The 21,968-nt window shown below is 25.9% G+C and overlaps 1 protein-coding gene across 1 annotated transcript; it reads right to left on the bottom strand.

Annotated features, from left to right (window-relative positions):
• Positions 1 to 34: 34 nt before the first annotated feature.
• Positions 35 to 18,463, bottom strand: LOC113369257 (piezo-type mechanosensitive ion channel component-like; the record flags this gene model as incomplete). The annotated part of the gene is made up of 17 exons (XM_026610043.1): positions 18,362 to 18,463; positions 16,707 to 16,904; positions 16,487 to 16,635; positions 14,596 to 14,739; positions 14,262 to 14,396; positions 14,027 to 14,189; positions 13,788 to 13,964; positions 13,566 to 13,726; positions 13,233 to 13,365; positions 11,576 to 11,777; positions 11,361 to 11,491; positions 11,155 to 11,285; positions 8,879 to 9,064; positions 8,636 to 8,813; positions 8,426 to 8,568; positions 8,041 to 8,216; positions 35 to 64 (listed from the first exon to the last, which is right to left on the bottom strand). Coding segments are annotated over exons 2-17 (2,365 nt in total), but the record flags the coding sequence as incomplete, so codon positions are not given.
• Between the last annotated feature and the right edge of the window lie 3,505 nt (positions 18,464 to 21,968).

The raw sequence follows: 21,968 nt of genomic DNA, 5'->3' as shown, positions 1-21,968 counted from the left end.
CCTCGAGGTAGGTTTTGGTTCTTTCTTGCGGTACCTGGTCTACATTCGGATCCAAATAGTAAATCTAAAATGGTGCCAAAAATAGAAATAAAGTGCAGTACAACATATAATTAATATCGGTTAATAAGAAATAATAACATATAATTAATATCGGTAAATAGAGAAATTATTTACAACAGTATAAGAAATAATTACAACATCGAGGTTTCATTTGGAAAATTTATATTTTTTATATTTACACTTTACATGATGGTTTATATACAGGTTGGTGTACTGGTTCCAACTCGGAGGCAACTGTAAGGTAAATGTTAAATATTTATAAATATTTACATTTTTGTAAAATTAAATAGCCAAGCCAATAAAGGTTTTTTGCCGTTTTTATATCGGAGTGTATATGACTGTTGGCATGGAATAGTAGTAAATTTTATCTAGTTTTTCCTGTCTAACTGAAATGGGGTGCTTTCATATGATATTTGTGAGTTATTTGACAAAAACCAGAAAAATGACCCGAATTTTCTATTTATTTCTAAAGAATATGAAATATCGAATTCAAAGTCGTTTTATTCCAAACTTTTATATCGGAGTGTATATAACTATTGGCATGAAATCGTAGTAAATTTTATCTAGTTTCTCCCTATCTAATAATGTAAACAATTTTTAATGTCCAGGACAAAATTTAAAAGTTATCTGAAGTAAACTAAAAGAATGTTCAAAATCCATATAATGCAAATTATCAAAATACTAATGTCCGTATTTCAACCAAGAATTATTCAAAATTTTAACATGAAATGTATATAATTGTTTGTACTATATCTTAGTAAATTTTATCCAGTATTTAATAATATAAACAATTTATAATGTCTTGGACAAAATTTAAAAGTTATTTGAAAAATGTTCAAAATCCATATAATGCTAAATATCAAAATCTAAGTCCGCATTTCAATTACAAATTATTCAAAATTTTAATAAGCAAGTATATATAACAGTTTTCACTAGATTTTAGTTTATTTTATCTAGTTTTTTAAATGTAAACAAATTATAATGTCCAGAAATAAATTTAAAAGTTATTTGAAAAAAAAAACTAAAAAAATGTTCAAAATCCATATACTGCAAATTATCAAAATACTATTGTCCGTATTTCAACCAAGAATTATTTAAAATTTTAACATGAAAATGTATATAATTGTTTGTACTAGATTTTAGTAAATTTATCTAGTTTTTACCAATGTAAACAAATTAAAATGTACAAGATAAAAAATTAAAAGTTATTTGACGAAAAATAAAAAATGTTTCATATCCATATATGATATAACGATGTGAATTGTGAAACTTTATTTTATAACGCTTTACATGGAACAAAATGTCGAATGTATAATATTAGGTTGTCAAATATCTCCCTTCCGCCTTTTTGTATTAAACCAAGAGCAAAAAAGCGGAAGGGAGATATTTGACAACCTAATATATTTGATTATTAAGAATTTTACATTTTTTTATATATTTTTCCCAGTACAAACGAATTTTGTCTAAATATTATCAAGAATATATATGATGATTAAGATTTTTACACTTCTTTCCGTATTTTCTCCAGTAGAAACAAATCTGGGCTAAAAATTATAGAGAATATAAAGAGAAGAGAATAAATTATAGAGAGTTTTTAAAGAAAGGCATTTCAAAGTCGATCTATTTTTAAAAATTTAAATTCATAGTTAAACAAATAGTTTTAATTTTAGAAAATCAGGGCAATCATGTCATTATTTTTAGTTTGGTCTTATAAATGTTATTTGCGGTTACCAAGTTTAAATAAACAAAAATATTAAAAATCAACCACAACAACCGAAAAATTGTCACAATTCTACGCTTTAAGTTGCACTTAAAAGCTTATAATTTTTAAAACACTTAAAATATTTTTTTTTTATTTTTTTAGGACTATCACTGCCTTTCGGCTTGATATTGAGTTCTGGGATTGCTAATTTGTCGAATTAAATAGAATAGCAATTTTTTGCTGTTTTGGTGTGTCCTGGTTTTTTATGTAATTTTTATAAATATTCAATTATTCATTTATTTTTGTTATTATTGAAAATTTGTTATTATTGAATCATTTGTCCATTTGTCAATCAAAAAATATCCCTATTAAATTCTAAATAATATGAAATATCGAATTCAAAGTCGTTTTATTCCAAACTTTTATATCGGGGTGTATATAACTGTTGGCATGGAATCGTAGTAAATTTTATCTAGTTTCTCCGTATCTAACAGAAAAGGGGTACTTTTATATGATATTTGTGAGATATTTGACAAAAACCAAAAAAAAAAAAATGTCCCGAAATTTCTATTAAATCCTAAAGAATATGAAATATCGAATTCAAAGTCGTTTTATTCCTAAACTTTTATATCGGGGTGTATATAACTGTTGGTATGGAATCGTAGTAAATTTTATCTAGTTTCTCACTATCTAACCAAATATGTGTGTTTTCATACGATATTTGTGAGTTATTTGACGAAAACTGTCGAATTCAAAGTCATTTTATTCCAAACTTTTATACCGGGAAAAGTCTTTTATAAAGACTTCAAAATCAGCTCCGATTTGAGCATTTTTTTAAATTTAAGAAAGACTTTCTGAGATCACCCTTTTATTGACTCGGCTAAAAAATATAATTTCACAATCTTAAGCTATAATACAAACAACGCAAACTAAAATAAAATTAAATAAAATCACTATCATTTATCACAACATCAAGAACTCGAATCCAATCCTACATGTGTGATGAGAATTTGGTGATCTCGATGCCAACGATGAGGAATGTCTTCTTCGAAAAGGTGTCCTTAAAGATCCTTCCATCCAAGGTGGCCCAATTCCATAGAAGTCGTCGGAGGAAAACTTTCTGCACGAATTGTTCCTCTTGTGTCGGTGATTTGAATGCTTTTTTCCGGAGGAGGCGAAAAAACTGGGAACGATTCGTCTAAGGAAGGTTGTCGCCTTAGAGGCGGCTGTAAGTCTGAATCTGGAGGCGAACTGAAGGATATTCGCTGGGGATCCAGATATCCATCTGAATTGTAATCGACAGTTGGAGTAATAGATAAAAAATACTTGCAATTGTATTTTATTATGAGAAGTATAGAAAGTGCAAATTGGTGTTACTTCACATTTACGTTAAGGGGGTATTCTAGTGTAGAGCGATGAATTTTAGGTCATTTTTAAAGTGTCGTAAAAGAAAGCGATGAGCAATTACTATCCATTCTTTTACCACTTGTTTATTAATATTATTAAAATACAAAACAACTAGCTGTAAGTGGAATTTTGTCTTAAGGCAATTAGGGCATCGTGCCTTAAGGCAAATTGCTGGAACTTCCCGTACCAAAAATTATTATTTTTTTAAAAACGATTAACATTTTGAAAAAATTTAATTAAAAAAAATAGATTTGAGAAACTACAAATTTGACAAAAAATTACTTTTTTTTTGAAAAAAAAAATTTATATGAAAAAAAATATTTTTTTTTGAAAAAAATTTTTTTTTTGGATACAAAAAATTTTTTTGAAAAAAATGTTTTCTTCATTTTGACATATTTTGGAAATTCTGAACTTTTTTTCAAAGCAATCGCACTGCTTGAAGTGCATAGAGACGAAATGTCAAAGCGCGCATGTGCCGCGCCGCCGTCTAACGCATAAGCATTGGTACGGAACCCATAAAAATGTAAAAAAAAAATATACTTATTGTTAAAATCTCTATAAAATATCTGATAATTTGATGTGCATATGTCTAATGATAATTCTTAACCGCCGAATGGCATTATTTTTTACTTTTTTCATTAGATCTCCGAAACCGCTAAACCTACCTCCATGAAAATTTGATCAATTCTACATCTTGTCAATACAAGTAAAATGTTTTTTGAATTATTCAAATCGGACGCTCCGTTCTCTTAAAAACGGAGGTACCGTTCTTGTCACTTTTTGCCCCGTATCTTCGGAACGGCTAGACCTGCCTTTGCCAAAAACTAATCAGCACGTCTCCTTATCAATACGAATCGAATGTTTTTTGAATTATTCAAATCGGTTGATCCGTGTTCCCGAAATCGTCGACGAAAATTTGTATCCGCACATACATACACACACATACATACATACATACATACATACATACATACATACATACATACATACATACACACACACACACACACACACATACATCCATTTTTTCTAAGGTATGCCAAAATGTTCAGAAGGTTTTGAAACGTCGAGAAATGCAAAAATTTTCATTTTCGATTTTTTTGCGATTACTATAACTTACCCTACGGGAAGTTAAAAATTAACTAGCTGTAAGTGGAATTCTGTCATAAGGCAATTAAGGCATCGTGCCTTAAGGCAAATTGCTGGAACTTACCGTACCAAAAATTATTTTTTTAAAAACGATTAACATTTTTGAAAAACTATAAATTTGACTAAAAAATACTTTTTTTGAAAAAAAAAATTTTTTTTTTTAAACAAAATTTTTTTGAAAAGAAAAATGTTTTCTTTATTTTGACATATTTTGGAAATTCTGAACATTTTTAACTTCCCGTAGGGTAAGTTATAGTAATAGCAAAAAATCGAAAATGAAAGTTTTTGCATTTCTCGACGTTTCAAAGGTTTCTGAATATTTTGGCATATCTTAGAAAAAATGGATGTATGTGTGTGTGTGTGTGTTTTCGGATACAAATTTTCGTCGACGATTTCGAGAACACCGATCAACCGATTTAAATAATTTAAAAAACATTGAAATTGCTTCATCCGCGTTCCCGAAATCGTCGACGAAAATATGTATCCGCACACACATACGCACACACATACGCACACACACACACACATACATCCATTTTTTCTAAGGTATGCCAAAATATTCAGAAACCTTTGAAACGTCGAGAAATGCAAAAATTTTCATTTTCGATTTTTTTGCGAATACTATAACTTGCCCTACGGGAAGTTAAAGAACAAAAAAGTTGAAAATTGTAAAAACTGGCAGCTGATGAAGTGGGTGGTCTAAAAAAATTGCCACCTCAGTCTTGCCATGATTTCAACCCTCCTAGCCATCCGAAATAAAAGAAATAAAAATGTTATTAATCTACAATGATGTCGCAATCGCCCGAACTAGAGTAAACAAAAAATTGTTTTACAAAGTGGCGACTGTTTGAAAAAAAAGTGTTTTTTTACTGTTTTTTTTTGAATTTCTCGAATTTTTTAAAAATAGTAAAAATAGGAATTAGGAGATGATGCTAATTCGGGCTACAGAGAGGTCTATAAACAAGACTCTCTGAACATTTCAAGTGAATCGGTCGATTAAAACTTGAGAAATCGTGTCAACAGTACTGAAAAAGTCTGTTCTGAGAAAAACGCATTTAAAGTTTTGTGTGAAGCCAAACCAGTATGGAGACCGAGTCAGTAAAATGCCTCTATCTCCGAAAATAATTCAAACCTTCTCGTACCCATATTCTTAGATAGTTAAACTTTGGAAATATGAAATAAAAAAAATCGATTTTTTTGAATTTCTACACTAGAATAACCCTTAAGAGTGCAAAATTAGCCAGAGAGCAACATCAGAACCCAAAATGTTATTACAACATCAACTGATCATTTCCACCAAAAATCCAAAAAAATTTCTTGGCCACGAATCCATAATTTTTTATCCTATTCACCTAAAGAAACAGTCATCAAAGCAGATGACGGTGACGGAGGTTGCAATAAACTTCCTCCTCTAGGAGTCAATGGTGCTAAATCATCTTCAAGTTGATCTTCTTCATCATCAGTCCTGTCATCATCAGGATGATGTTGGACATCATCATCATCATCGATTGGTGTATGATATCCTGCAGGAGGAGTTGCAGTCTTCCAGAAGTGCAGGAACGCATGCTACTTGTTTGGGCTAGGGTATCTAATTTATGATATAAATTAAAATTGATGTTTCTTGAGGTTTTCTTGTTTTGTACTAATCACATTTTTTTGCTTCTTTATATATATCAAACCAAAAAGTTGTCACAAAAATCCATGATTGTTCACATTTTTAAAACGTGGATACCTTTAGCAAACAGTTAGTTAAACTTGCATTATAATTTAAATAATTAACTAATTTTTTTTGCATAGATTTATTGCCAATCAAAATAATATAATTTTTAAGACAATATGCTGGTTCTAAATGCATTTAAAAAAATTATCATCTATGAGATTTTTTTTTATTAACTAAATATTTGTACGACAAATTTATGTCCACTAGAAGAAATTAATAATAACTTACAAATGTTCGAAAAAGCCGGTTTCGATTTTTTATAAAAAAAGTATGTTCAAATATTTTGTAATTCAAAAAAATAAATTTAACAAAAAATTCAGAGTTTATAAGCAGTTGTTTTCTGCAAATAATATTGGTTAAAGAAATTTGACAAAAAATGTTAAAACAAAAATCATTTTCATATAAATGAAAAGGGACTCTACTAATGAGCCATCTAAATTTGAAAAAAGAAAAAAAACTACTAAAATAATAAAAAATAAAACTACAAAGAGAACACAAACGATGAGCAAATTGAATATGAGAAATATGTTAAGCAAAAGGACTCTACTGATAAGCAAATTAGATTCATCAAAAATGTTAAAACAAAAACTACTCTCGTATAAGAAGGGACTCTACTAACGAGCAAACTAAATTTGAACCAAAAAAAAATCTTAGAAATAAGATTATGAGAAATATATTAAGAAAAACAGGACTCTACTAACGAGCAAATTAAATTTGTCATAAAAATTTGATGTTAAAACAAAAATGACTCCCAGATAGACAAAAAGGGACTCTACTAACGAGCAAACTAAATTTGAACTCAAGGCAAAATATGATAAAAAGTACTCTACCGACGAGCAAATTGATTATAAAAAAATTCATTAGGAAGAAAAGGACTCTACTGACGAGCAAATTAAATTTGTCACAAAAATCTGACGAAGAATATTTAAACAAAAATGACTTTCATATAAAAAGAACAAGGGCTCAAAGCAAACTAAATTTGAACTAAAGAAAAAAAAGAGAAATAGAACTCTACCAAGGACTCTACTGACAAGCAAATTAAATTTAGGAAAAAAAATTGTCGAAAACATGGAAAAATTTGGCATATTAAAACACTGGTTTTTCAATAGTGATTAATTTTTGTATAAAACCGGTTTCAAATTTTTATATAAGAAATTCATCCTATAATATTTTGTAATTCAAACAAAAAAAATAAGTTTTTTACTGAAATTATTTACTGTTCTGTTATTGATATTTATTCTATTTATTAAAAGAATGTAATGATAGTTGACCATGATAATGAAATAACTATTCATACAAAATATACATGTGTCTTACATAAAAGAAATTTCTTATTTTATGATCATACACAAATATACATATATGTGTTAAAATCAAAATTTTGTTCATTCATAATTCTATAATATTTTGCAAATATTTTATATCTTGCAAATATTTTTCGAACAACCTATCAATTTATTTTTTTACCTTAAGATTCAAATCATGTATTATTATGTGTTAAAATATAGATTTATTAAAATTATATGTAATATTCCAATAAATTAGTCGATACTTACGTGAAACGCCTCTGAAATTTATTTTGGAATTCCAGAAACTAGTTTTTTTTAAATAAAATATTAATGCCGAACCCTTTTTTTCATTGTAGGAAATTTGAAATTATCTTATAGAGTATCAAAAAATAAAGTGTTATATCTAAATATAAAAATGTTAATAATATCTTTAATAATAAAATATAATTTTCATTATAACAAATAGCGCCTGAAGTACAAGACTTATACAATTTTTTTTGTCAATTGATTAATCGATTTTACTTTTTTTTGTTAATAATTATTTTGATTTTATAAAATTCAAATTATAACAAAGATGTATGTTAAAGGGTACCTCTGAAGATATAAATTTTACAGTTACCCATAAAATATACTATCCTTGTTATTTCCCAAATTTTATGTAATACCACAAGTTAAAATTTTTGAATCAATTATAAAAATTAAAATCGACTTACCAGCACAATGAGAAGTTTCTTTATGTTGTTTTTCCATAAAAGTAGGTCCTTGAATTCGCTTTTGATTTGCTTTAATACGATCCATTTTTTGCCTAATCTTTTCAAGAATATTTTTCTCTTCATCTTCTTGCTCTGCAACTCTTTTTCTTTGGAGTTCTTCTTTTAATTCTGCACCTCTAAAATAAAAAAAGATAAAAAAAAAATTAGATAAAAAAACAGAAAACCAAAATCAGTAAGAGACAATTGATTTATGTAATTTTATTACTATAGTAAAAAACTTTCTTGACTTAAAAATTTGGTCAAGGTGATTTATTATAAATAGGATTAAAAAAAATATATTTTATTGAAACTACAACAAAAATGTTATTTTTAATTAATTTCTTACCTAGATGCAAGCATTGTCATAGCTTTAACTTCGTTAATAATATGGAAAAAGTAGTAGCTCTTAAATATTTTCCTCTGCAAAATTAAAAATGCAAAACAAGCACCATCCCACGCCAAACCGATGTCTTCTCTCGGTACCGAACACTAAAAAATTTAAAAAAAAATTAAAAAAATTAAACAAATCAATAAATCTGAAAATATATGAACAGACCTTTGAAGGATCTAAAAATTGTGACGAAGGCGAAAACTTTTGTATACAACCTATGCCTAAAAGTTGAATCGCCCAACAAGCATGGACTTCGACTTCTTTTATAAAAATACAACCCACGATTTGTAAGGCAGCTTTACATACGATTACTGATACATTGAAAGCCATTAGACCATTCCATCTAAAAAAATCATTTTTACCATTATTATTAATAATATAATTTTTTTTTATATTTATTTTTATTACCCTTTGATCATCATAGGGATAGGTCGTAGTAATAAATCAGTTCCTTGCCACAAAAAGTAAAAAGAGCCAATTAGGTACCCCAAAGAAAATATGTTGACTCTTAAACTGCCTGCTAAAAATACTGTTGCCAAACTGATCCATAAAAATGATGTGAATAAAATACGTTTTACCACATCCAGCCAAGATCTGAAATTATAAAAAAAAAACATTTATAATATTTTTGATAAAAAATTAGTACCTTGTAGAAAATATAGTTTGGATCACTGTTCAAGTATTTTTATGAATATTTCTATTACTGGCGAATGAGTTTGATGATTTTGTCTTATGGATATTTTTTTTGAAATTACAATATCTGTTACAACTACTAAATAATATAACATCTAGTAATATGAGTGAATAATAACATAAATATAAATAAAATGGAGTACAAAATAAAGGATAGTATTTTCATTAAAATGATATCCGTATTATGATGATTTTATATAAAACGAAAGCAAATAATAAAATTAATAAATAAAATAAATAAAATTTGTGAATAATAAAAAAATGAAATCATAAAAGTAACTTGAAGCTAAAAAAATAATCTAAAGATCAATGTGTTAGACGAAATATTTGAACTGACTGTAAACGAAATGTACAAGCAAAAATCGTGTTATTTTTAAGTTTTTATTTCTTTACTCGATTTTTTTTATTATGACTACTAACAACTATTACATTTACATTTTACATACTTTATTACATTTTTTCAAAAGGAGGGCCACTTAAAGTCGATCAATTTTGAACAATTTAAATTTACAGTTCAAAAAATCTTAATACAAGTCCTAAGGGGTACAACTAGTGTAAAATTTTCAAAAAATCGAATTTTCAATTTTTCCATATTTCGATAGGTTATACCTTTAAAAATAACATACCAAAATTTTAAATCGATATCTTAAATAGTTTTTGAGTTACAGCCATTTAAAGAGTATATATATAGTATATAGTATAACGATCATTTAATCTTTGAACGCGTTTTTCGAATAAATTTTGAAACAGCATTTTGCGAATTTGCTGCAGCGATTACTCAAAAACAAATGATCCGATCACTATCAACTTTTTTTAAAAGTTTTATATATAGTTCTCCGTAAAATGAACTATCGGTTTTTTGATCGGATCAAAAACCGAATTTTGGCAGTCCAAAAACCACCAAAATTTTGGGTAAAATTCGACTTTTTTTTTAAGAAACGCCGTCATTTTGTCAATTTTTGATTTTTTTTCTTTATTGTAGTTCATTTTACAGATAATATTATCTAGTTTAACGAGAATTTTTTTTTAAATTTCATCCACGTAGAAGGCCGAAATCACTGCAGCAGTGAAGGGCCTTTTTTTTGTCGCGCCGTTGGAGATCGACGATAATATATAAAAATATTTAATATTTTTCTTCAAAAATTTTACTATGTATTCTTAAAACATGTATAAATATACTGCTAAAATTTTGAAATGATTGATGGAGTAGTTTTTTTAATATAAATTCCGAAAATTTACCCTTTTTTTAGGCGGTTACACTAGTTGTGCCCCTTAATACAAGAAAACTTGAGGTCAATTGTGTCAGTATTTTTGCTTGTGTAAATATAATTTATGGTTACAGTTTCATAGTTTAAATGAACAAAAATTGATACATTTTCACCAAAGTTCTAGGTTGCCCTTGAAAGCTCATAATTTTCAAAATACATGGAATAATTTTTTTTGTATTTTTTTTGATAGTTAAAATCACTACATTTGGGCTTGACGTTAAGTTCTGGGACACCCTGTTTAGTAACATGGGAAAAATTAAGGATTAAAATTATGTGCATCCTTGGAATTCGGCAACTGAATGAAGAGTTTTTTAATTGATTTTGATTTTGAAAAAAGTGATGGTTATAAAATGAGATTGCCACTCTTACACTCGAGTTAAAACCAGTTGAAATATATATTTTATTAAACATTTACATTATTAAAACAAAAAAACTAATATATTAGTGACCTCAAACACGAAATAGATTAGAAGAGTTAAAAATACTATTAAATGTCAATAAATATTATTAGCATTGTGCAAATTATTAAAAATAATCCAAAAGTATTAAAAATTTGAAATATCGTCAATAAATAATATTTTAATTTTGTCAATCAATAATAAATCTGAAAGAGTTAAATTATTTTCTGAATGGTGACAATGTAGTTAGATAAGGTCATTTTATTAACGTTACTTCTGTCAAAAAAAAAACACTGCACATTTTTCTTATTAAGTTTTTATTTACCTCAGATCGCTTATAAAATCAGGAACAGGATTTTTGAAAAAAGGCTCCTCTGCATGTTTTACAATACTACTATTGCTTCCACCAGGATATTCGACACCGGCATATCGTTTTTCGATACGAAACACTAATTGCTAAAAAAAATAATTGTTAATTAGAAAATTATACATTCCACAATCTGTCCTTTTGACTTTTAAAATAAAATTTACCTGTCGACAAACAAGAACTAAAAGCAAAAAGTCGCAAATTAATTTCTGAACCGGCGGAGGATTTACAGGATCTGCCAAAAACATGAATTCTTGGGTTCGACGTAAAATATCACTATCACCCCAAGGAAGAGCTAGAAAAAAAATATTTTTATTTGTGTCAAAATAATTTATTTTTGTGTCAATTAATTTATTTTTGTGTCATTTATTCTACTTACGTATACAAAGTGATGGTGGAAATCCGACGACCATACAATATTGTAAAGGAATTATGACTACTATAAAGATTACATAAGCAGGCCAAATTTTTGATGCCATTCTACGTTTTAGGCCAAATAATACCAAAAGCCAAATTCCGTAAAAAATTGCAAAAGCGTCCAAACGTATGCAGATTACTCCTACAGTTGCTATCAGACTTATCTGAAATAAAAATCTATATAAAAATCTATTTTTTTTGGAACATGGCATGTGATTTTTTTCAAATATCTATTAAATGATAAAATATATTTTATAGATTTTTTTTTCTGAATATTCTCTTTTGTAATTTCGTTTTTTCGTTAATAATCAATATAAAAAAGTCATTTTTTTTCAAAATAGCAGTAAATTGTAATAAAAAAGTATTAAAATTTAAACTGTATTTTATAGATTTTTTTCTAAATATTTTCTGTACTAATTCATTTTTTTCATAATTGTTAAAAATTAAGTTATAAGCCAGGAAAATAGCTTAAAATTATAATAGATTTCATTAAACGTTTTGAAGTATTTTTGAGAACTTTTTCTTAATATTCAATGTCTTTAACCATGTTTTTTTGCATAAAAATTAATATAAAAGAGTCATATCTTTGGAAAATAGCATGAAACTATAAAAAATATCTATTAAAAATTAAAATATTATTTATATATTTTTTTCTTTAATATCCACAAATTTAATTGCTTTTTTTCATTAAAGATCAATATAAAAAGTCATATTTTTGGAAAATAGTCCGTAATTATAATAATTATGTATCTATTAAACGTGAAATATATTTTTAGACGTTCTTTTTAATATGCTCCATCTTTCTTTTGTTTTTTTTCGTTAAAAATATATAAAAAAGTCATATTTTCTGGAAAATGTGACAAATGTCTATTATAAGTTATAATATATTTTATAGATTTTTTTTAAAAATATTTTCTGTCTCTACTTCTATTGTTTTGTTAAAAAATTATTATAAAAAGTCATACTTATAATAAATAACATAAAGTTATATTAAAAAAATATTGCACGTTAAAATATATTTTTTAGATCATTTTTTTTAATATTCTCTATCTCAAATCTGTTTTTTTCATTGAAAATGAACATAAGAAAGTCATAATTTTGGCAAATGACATAAAATTATAATAGATATCAATTAATATAATTCATAAATGTTTTACTTAATACTCTCTTTTATAATTCAAATTTTTTCGTTAAAAATCAATCAATCTCAAATGTCATTTTTCTTGGAAAATGCCTTGAAATTATAACAATATCGATTGGAACCTTAAAAAATATTTTAGGGATTTTTTTCTTAATATTCAACGTCTTAATTTCAATTTTTTTCATTAAAAAATCATATTTTCTTAAAAATTAGCACAATACTATTTTTAGACGTTGCTCTTAATTTTCTCCGTCCTTTTCTGATATTTTCCTTAAAAATAAATAAAGAAGTCATATTTTTTTAGGAAAATTTTATATAATTATAATAAATATCTATTGAATGTTAGAACAAATTTTATAAAAATTTTATTATTCCATCAGAGCACAATTAAGTTGAATAATGGTTTGTGGATTTTAAGAGTGATTTTGTTTTTAAGTTCTCAAGTTTTATTTATATAAAATTAAGTATATATTATTACCTCTAATCCGAATTTGTAATATCCGAAATTAGCCAAATATTTAAGGCAGTGCCGTACATCTTTATCAGCATCAGCTCGTGTTATACCAGGAAACATGTAGTAAGGTCGGGTTTGGGGTTTACCTTGCAAAAACCTACAAAAAAATAATAAAAACTAAAATATTTTTAATCATACATACAATACAATACGTATACATTATTTATTAACATTAACTCAAATCATATAAAATAAATTTGAGGATAAATTGACCCAAATAGACAGAAAACTTTGAAGACTCGAATAAACATAAAATTTTATACTAAGTAGAAAATTACAATTATGTAATATTATTACCTTTCATATTGTTGTCTAATAATAACCAAAGCATTCAAAGTCGTTACAACAATAATTCCTATATAACATTGCAAAAGATTCGACAAAGAAACTCCTGAACTGATTTTTTCGAATCCAATCCATTCAGCAGTATTGTACACATGCTCCTCACCATTACTATCCTAAAAATACAAAAAAAAATTATAAACAAATTTTAATTAGTTACAGAAATTAGGTACTTACTGTACAGTTGACATCATAATCTGTGTGTTCTATATACTCAATTTGATATATCATTTTTAGTATAAATAAGACTGAAACGACGACTGTTATAATTTTGGTGACTATTACTTGCCATTTGCTGTCGAAAATTTGACATAAGGAAATTAGAAGGACGAACAGGATGTGCATTGCAGAAACCTGCAAAAATAATAAAAATATATATCCTAAATTTTAATTATTTCATTATTTTTTATCCTTACCTCGTATATGCACATAATCATTATGGAAAACATTATAATCTTCACCATGTGCAGTTCTAAGGCTTGGAAAGTAAGTTCGTAAATATCCTTGAGGATACTTTTAATTTTTTGGACGCCTTGATGGATAACTAAGGAGTCACTCGAAAGTTCTCTTTCTAAAATACTGAAAATTTTACACATAAATTTTTAGGCTTCAGAATAATATGCATAAGGCCCAAATTTGCATTGTTCTTACACAGATGGTGGTTCTTTGGTTGTAGGTTCTTCGACATCTGCAGGTTCTGAACCATAAATACTAAAAGGTCCTCCTTGTGCAGAACTTGCATCTGAACGTGCTGAAAATTGGGTTCTATTACCTACACTACTAGTCCTGAAAAAAAAAATTAAATTAAACCAAAATTCGCCATAATTAAAGAACTATATTAGTCGAGTCAATGGAGCGCAAAACACGCACAATCAGAAAGTAGTACGAAACAATTCAGATTTTCTTGATTTTTTGTTACTCAAAATCAAGATTTTTTTCTGAAAAATGATTTTATTTTATTTAAATAATATATATCTTTTATTACCTTCGTTTCATGTCAGATAACGCCAAGAAATCCTTATGAAAATAGTGCAACTGAATCACAGATATTATTACGAAAAATGTAGGCGTTACAAGTTTTATGAATAACTCCCTGGTCTGGTATCTTTCTAAACCTATATCTAATTGTCTGAAAAAAAATATAAAATATTATATAAAAATATAATATTTAAAATATTATAAAATATTTTAAAATCCATCAGTACCTAAAGGTAAAAATAAATTCCATAAATGCATACTGTGAATTTATAAGTGCTTGTTAAATTGGGCGACGATGTTCACGAAAATTTGTTCCTTTTTATTCAAATTTAGATTTTTTTGATGTTTGCAAAAAATTTGTACCATTTTATTCAAATTTAGATTTTTTTTGACAATTTTGAAACGTTTAAAACGTTTGAAACGTTTTTCTCAAAATTTATTAAATTTTTCAAATATCAAAATTTTCTAGAATTTTTGAGAAAAACTCGTTTTTTTATTAATTATTTTATTTGATAATTTATATAAATATTCGGTTTTATTGAAAATTTTGGAAAATATGGAATATTCTGATATTTTTGTAAAAAATGAATTCAAAAAATATTTTTTTTGAAAATTATGAAAAAATTCGAAAATTGGAGTTGGGCAAGGGTATCAAAATTAGAGTTAAGGAAGGGTATCAAACTAAACATCAGTGCTCAAAATAAAAAAAAATACATCTCCTGAAATCTACATCACCCCATTGCTGATTCATAAGTTTTGCCCTCTACTTTAAAATAGTATAGTTAAAATTAGTATACTTTAGCATTGTAACTTATAGCAATCGGAAGTGATAATTTTTCGACAAATTCCAATTTTCCAAATTTTTCATAATTTTCAAAAAAAAAGATAAAATTTAAAAAACTGCCAAATATCTTTTACAAAAATATCAGAATATTTCGAGAACTTCAAAAATATCAAAATTTTCAATGAAACCTAATATTTTAAACAAATCAAAATTCTCAAAAAATTAAAAAAAAACGTCTTTTTTTCAAAAACTATGAAAAATTTTTGCAAATTTAAAAAAATTACAATTTTTTGAAAAAAGATTCAATTATTTTCAATTCAAAATTTTCAAAAAAACTTAGACGATGTGAAAAAACTCTTTTTACAGAAAATTTCGTTATTTTGAAAAAAAATCAATTTTTACAAATTTTTCATAATTAAAAAATGGTAAAATTTAAAAAGTGTCAAATGTCTTTTACAGAAATATCAGAATATATCGATCTTTCCAAAAAATTTAAAATTTTCAATAAAACCGAATATTTTCAAAAACTTCCAAATGCTCAAAAAATTAAAAAAACGTTTTTTTTTTCAGAAACTATGAAAAATATTTTGCACATTTAAAGAATCTATTAAATTTTGTACTGAAAATAGTATAATTTAGTTTGAGTTACTGGTAAGCAAAAAAATTTAATAATTTAAAAAAAAAACAAAAAAAAATTGTAAAATTTAAAAAAATAACAATTTTTTTTGAAAAATCAATTTTTACAAAAATATCAGAATATATCGATATTTTCAAAAAATTTAAACCAAATGTTTTTTCCAAAAACTCTAAAACAAATTTTGTACATTTAAAAAATTTACTTACTTTTGAAAAAATACCTATTTATTTAAACGGAATTTAAACAAAATTTTCAAAAATAGCTGAATTAAAAAAGAAAAATCTTGTAAACATCTTCGACCAATTTATAAAAATCACAGGATGCATTTATTCAATTTATTTTTCTATTAATATTATTTGAATTATTTTAAACATAGCTATTGAATAATTTTAATTTCTCGAATGTTTTATGACGGTACAGGATGTTTCCTGCCTTAAGGCACGATACCACGAACAACTAGTTTTTTTTACAACTTACAATTTACTTGGAATTTTGGCATAATCTTGCCAATATTCAGGGAAGTTGTCAAATTGATATGTATAGACCATAATTAGGATGCACATGGAAAAGACTATTACGGTTAACCAAAAACCGTACATAATTTTGCGCCAAATTTTCCAGGATATCTAAATAGTAAAAGATAATTTTATAATACTTTATGTACTTCTAATAATTATGTATTTTTGGTTTATCTTACTTGAAATGTGAGCATGAATATCAAAAACAAGGACATGTAAATAATTCTAAAAACGGTCATTCTTTGCCCAGTAACTCCGCTGACGAATAACATTATAGCAACAACCCAAATCCAAAATTTAGTCATTATGTTTTTTGATAATATTTCCTGCTTTTACCATAAACTTGCTTTTCATTTCAGGTTCTTCCTTAGGAATTGCTGCAAAGGTAAAAAAAATCTTAAAAATATATCCTTTAAACGGCACAACTAGTGTAACCGCCTAAAAAAAGATGATTTTTGGGAATTTATATTAAAAAAAGTACTTTATCACTCATTTCAAAATTTTATGAATATATTTATACATGTTTTAAGAAGACATAGTATTTTTTTAAATTTTACAATTTTTTTTTTTGAAAATTATGTAATTTCGAAAGTTTGAGTTTTTTTCAACTATTAGGGTAAGACGAAGCACAAGGGTATCAAACTAAATAACTGTGCTCAAAATTGAAAAAAATACATCTGACATCTACATCGCTCCATGGCTGGTTCATAAGTCTTGCCCTCTACTTTAAAATAGTTGAAAATAGTATAATTTAGCATAGCAAGTTATAGTATTCGAAAAAAATCGGAAATGAAAATTCTTCATATCTTTACGTTTCAAAGGTTTCTGAACATCGTGTTTGTGTCTGTGTGTGTGTGGGTGTGTGCGGATACAAATTTTATATTATTATGAAGCGCAAAGAATGTGAAAATAGAAAAAAATTTCGTTATTTTAAATAAGTTTGAATAAAGTCCAATTTACAAAATTTGTCACAATTTTCAAAAATAAAAATTTGTATAATTTTAAAAAATATCAAAATTGTTTGAAAAATCAATTTTTACAAAAATATCAGAATAATTAGAAAATTCCTAAAAATATATTCTTTAAGGGGCACAACTAGTGAAACCGTCTCAAAAAAGGTGATGTTTGGGAATTTATATTAAAAAAACTACGTCATCAATCATTTCAAAATTTCAGGAATATATTTATACATGTTTTAAGAATACATAGAAAAATTTTTGAAAAAAAAAAAAAAAATATTTTTAAGTTATCGTCGATCTCCAACGGCGGGACAAAAAAAGAGCCCTTCACTGCTGCAATGATTCCGGCCTTTTACGTGGATGATATTTAAAAAAAAATCTCGTTAAACTCTATAATATTGTCTGTAAAATAAATTACTATAAAGAAAAAAAATCAAAAATTGACAAAATGACGGCGTTTTTTTTGGAAAAAAAAGTCGAATTTTACCCAAAATTTTGGTCGTTTTTGGACTGCCAAAATTCGATTTTTGATCCGATCAAAAAATCGATAGTTCATTTTACGGAGAACTATATATAGAACATGTAAAAAAAAATAAATAGTGATCGGATCATTTGTTTTTGAGTAATCGCTACAGCAAATTCGGAAAATGCCGTTTCGAGAAAAACGCGTTTAAAGATTAAATGATCGTTATAACTATATAAATACTCTTACTCTGTGACTCAAAAACTATTTAAGATAGCGATTTAAAATTTTGGTATGTTATTTTTAAAGGTATAACCTATCGAAATATGAAAAAATTGAAAATTCGATTTTTTGAAAATTTCACACTAGTTGTGTCCCTTAAGCCAAAGAAATTATTTAATTTTTTATTTACTAGATGTTGCAGCTCCGACTGTCAATTGCAAAGGAGCAACCATATCAGCAATTGTAGACTTTCTTTTTTCCTGTTTACGTTCCTGCATCATTTGCCTCAAAGTTATCCAAAACATTATGGTAAACAAGGATTTTATAATCAGAGGACTGCAAGGTAGAGTTTTGGGCCTGTCGAAGCCTATTTGTGCCATATTCATCCCCTAAGGAAAACAATTATGATCAACAGGAATTTTTGTACGAAAATATGTATAGTTATACTTACTGATATTACAGAAGGTAGTTCTTCTTCAGTTAAATCCATTCCATAAATATATTGTGCTAAAAGGAGAAATTGTGCATAGAAAACCAGCAACGGGCTTGTCCTCAACATAGTACGTCTTTGATTCGGAACTATCCATACAATATTAGCCCACAAGAGAAGGATGAACGTTAACCAGCTGTGATATGTAATACTCCATGTCTGCAAAATAAATAAATTATTATATTATAGGTACGACTAATGCAACTAGGCGCCTTAATAAAAAACACATTTTGAAAATTCGGAGTAACCCTTATTCATAACTAGATTAATTTGAATAGATTTGATTTGGTTTAATAGAAATTCTAGCCCACAAGACAATTTGCCTGGCGTTTAATTGAAGCCTCTACGTGCCCGGGAAGTCGGTGAAAAATTAAAAAAACTAACAAATTTTTCGTCCATTTTTTGGACATTTTTACTCGTGAAATCTTTAAGCGCCCATAACTTTTGAACGAATCATGATAAGACATTGATGTTTTCGGATGAAATATTCTAAATCAAAAGATCTTTTAACCCTGTATAAGAGTTTTTAAAATACCTCTCACCGTTCGCGAGATATAGCCCAAAAACTGTTTCAAATTATCAAGTTTGAAACAGTTAAACGTCTATATCTCGAAAAATATTCAACATAGGGTCATGATGTGTATGAATGAAATATTCGCATTTAAAATATGTATCTGCAGGTGCAAAAATTTTTATGATAGCTCTAACCGTTTCCGAGATATTCGCTAAAAACCATTCTGGTATATTTATACATACGCAGTTCGGACGCATTTTGGGACTTCGAGAATATTATTTTCATCTTTTCAATTATCAGGAGCACACGCGCACTCAAGATATAATGGCTGTGAGAGCGTTTCTCGTTTGTTTACATAAATATATATTAGAACGTCATTCTCATTTGTTCCTTGCAGATTTACTTTCAGTTTACTTTCATCTCACAAATATATGTTATAGAAAACTATTATTAAAGTAGCAATATGTTAAGTATATCAGATCCTAAATTGAAGTCAGTTAGTAATAAGTTTAAAACTAAATTTTACGTTGATATAACAGTTATTAATTAAATAAAAGAAAAGTTCAAAATTTCGTTTGATATGTGCATTTTGCAAAGAAAAATTTGCTGTAAGTGAATTAAGCCAAAATCGTATCTAAATAATTTCACACCATTTGTCAGAAATCAACTTATATGCTAAAATAATATATAATTAGAATTATAATATCAAAATAAATAAAAAAATCCAGTTTTGTGTGCCTTTATGTTTTTGTAATTTTGCATTTTCCTTATGTCATAAGGACAAATAAAATAAATCATCAAGATAAAATGAATTTGAATTCGACTTTTTATTTTCTTCAGCATTTAATAGAAAATTTGGGACATTTTTTTGATTTTTTTGAAATTACTAACAAATATCAGCACCCCTTTTAAGTTAGACAGGGAGAAACTAGATAAAATTTACTGCGATTCCATACCAACAGTTATATAAACTCCGATATAAAAGTAAATAAAAATTTAATAAAATATTTTTTGTGTACATACCATCATGATGATATTGGTGAAGATATAGGAAGACATTATTATAACTTGAAATATTGACACAATGGCAAGAATGATTTGTTCCAACAAAGTTCCATCTTCTTCCACAGTTTCTGAAGGAAAAACAAAAACAAAATTATTAACAATTTTTATTCAAAATCTAGTAATTATTAAATTAAATTTTTACCATTCATGTCCTGCATTTGTATATTTTCTTCAGGTACCTCACTATTTGTGGTTCCAACTGCCTCTTGAGTAGAAGTCTGTTTCATGTATCTTCTACCAGGACTTACACCTCTTATTAACTAATAAATAAAACAGTATTAAAAATTCATTTAGATATATTTACGTTTTTATTACGTAGTTTTTATATTAATAGCATAATAAATTAAATTAATAATTATATAACAATTAAAAATTAAATAATTAATTGTCTAAATTTGGTAATACCAAGAAAAGTGCAGACGAATTATTTACAATTTGCAGAATAACGAGAATTTTATAAATATTAAATTTAAAAACAAAAATTACTTCAAGTAGTAACAACTATATAAGTATGTATTTATTTTAATTACATAAATTTAAAAAAAGTATTATTTTAATTATTTTAAAGAAACCATTTCCATCGACTAGAAAACATTATTTTTACGTGTGCAGAAATAAATAAATATCGTTCAGAATTTCAGAATTATTGCTTTTTTTTGATTATTTTTTAGAGTTTTTTTGTGTGAAGATTTTAAAAATATAAGAATCTTACAATATTATTATTATATTATTAATTTAGAAATTTACTTATAAAAGTTTATTTTACTAATTGTTATAATAAATTAATTTTGTTCAGAATTCTGGAATAGTTTCTTCTTTTCATTATTTTTTTAGAGATTTTTTGTGTAAAGATTTTAAGCAAACAAGAATATTTTATCAAAATTTATACTTTAGAAAATTACTTATAAAAAAATATTTTTACTTATTATAATAAATTATTTTCGTTTAGAATTTTAGAATTATTGCTTGGTTTAGTAATTTTTTTAGAGATGTTTTGTGTTATGATTTTGAAAATATAAGAACCTTATAATATTATTTATAATTTAGAAATCTATTTATAAAAATTTATATTTATTTATTGTTATAGTAAATTAATTTATTTTAGAATTTTTCTTAGAGACTTTGCTAAAAGATTTAAAATTAGAAATAAATTTAGAAATATTTATTATTTTAGTAGTAATAAATAAATTTTGTTTAGAACTATAAAATTATTGCTACTTTTAATAATTTTTTTTTAATGATTTTTGGCATAATGATTCATAATTATAAATATGAGAACATTTATATTCATTATTTAAAACTTAAAATAAACTTAAACATTTTACTTTTATTGTAATAATTATTCATAGAATTCTAAAATTATTGCTTTTTTTAAACGATTTTTAGGGACTTTGAACAAAAAAAATTACACATATTAAACAATCATAATTATTTTATAATTCCATAAGTTAGTACTTTAACACTAAACATAATTTTTAATTTATTTTATTAAAATCTGCAACTATATAAAAGCCTATCAAATAACATTTTTATACCAAAAGATTTGAATAAAAAATAATATAGCAGTAATATATATTTAGTATGTAAAAATTTAATAATATATATTTTTAAAAATTTAAAGCATTTACAAAATATGATTTAATTCGAAAATATAAAATAAGAATAAAAAAAATATATAAAATTCTTGAAAATATAATATTTTCGTTAGATATATTTTTGTACTCCAAA

The sequence above is a fragment of the Ctenocephalides felis genome, unplaced genomic scaffold (assembly GCF_003426905.1).
Source record: "Ctenocephalides felis isolate EL2017-DRISC unplaced genomic scaffold, ASM342690v1 CF-g0.4_SCAFFOLD_01176, whole genome shotgun sequence".
Lineage (NCBI taxonomy): Eukaryota > Metazoa > Arthropoda > Insecta > Siphonaptera > Pulicidae > Ctenocephalides > Ctenocephalides felis.
The sequence above is the reverse complement of the archived record's forward strand: the minus strand, read 5'-3'. Positions and strand labels throughout refer to the sequence as shown.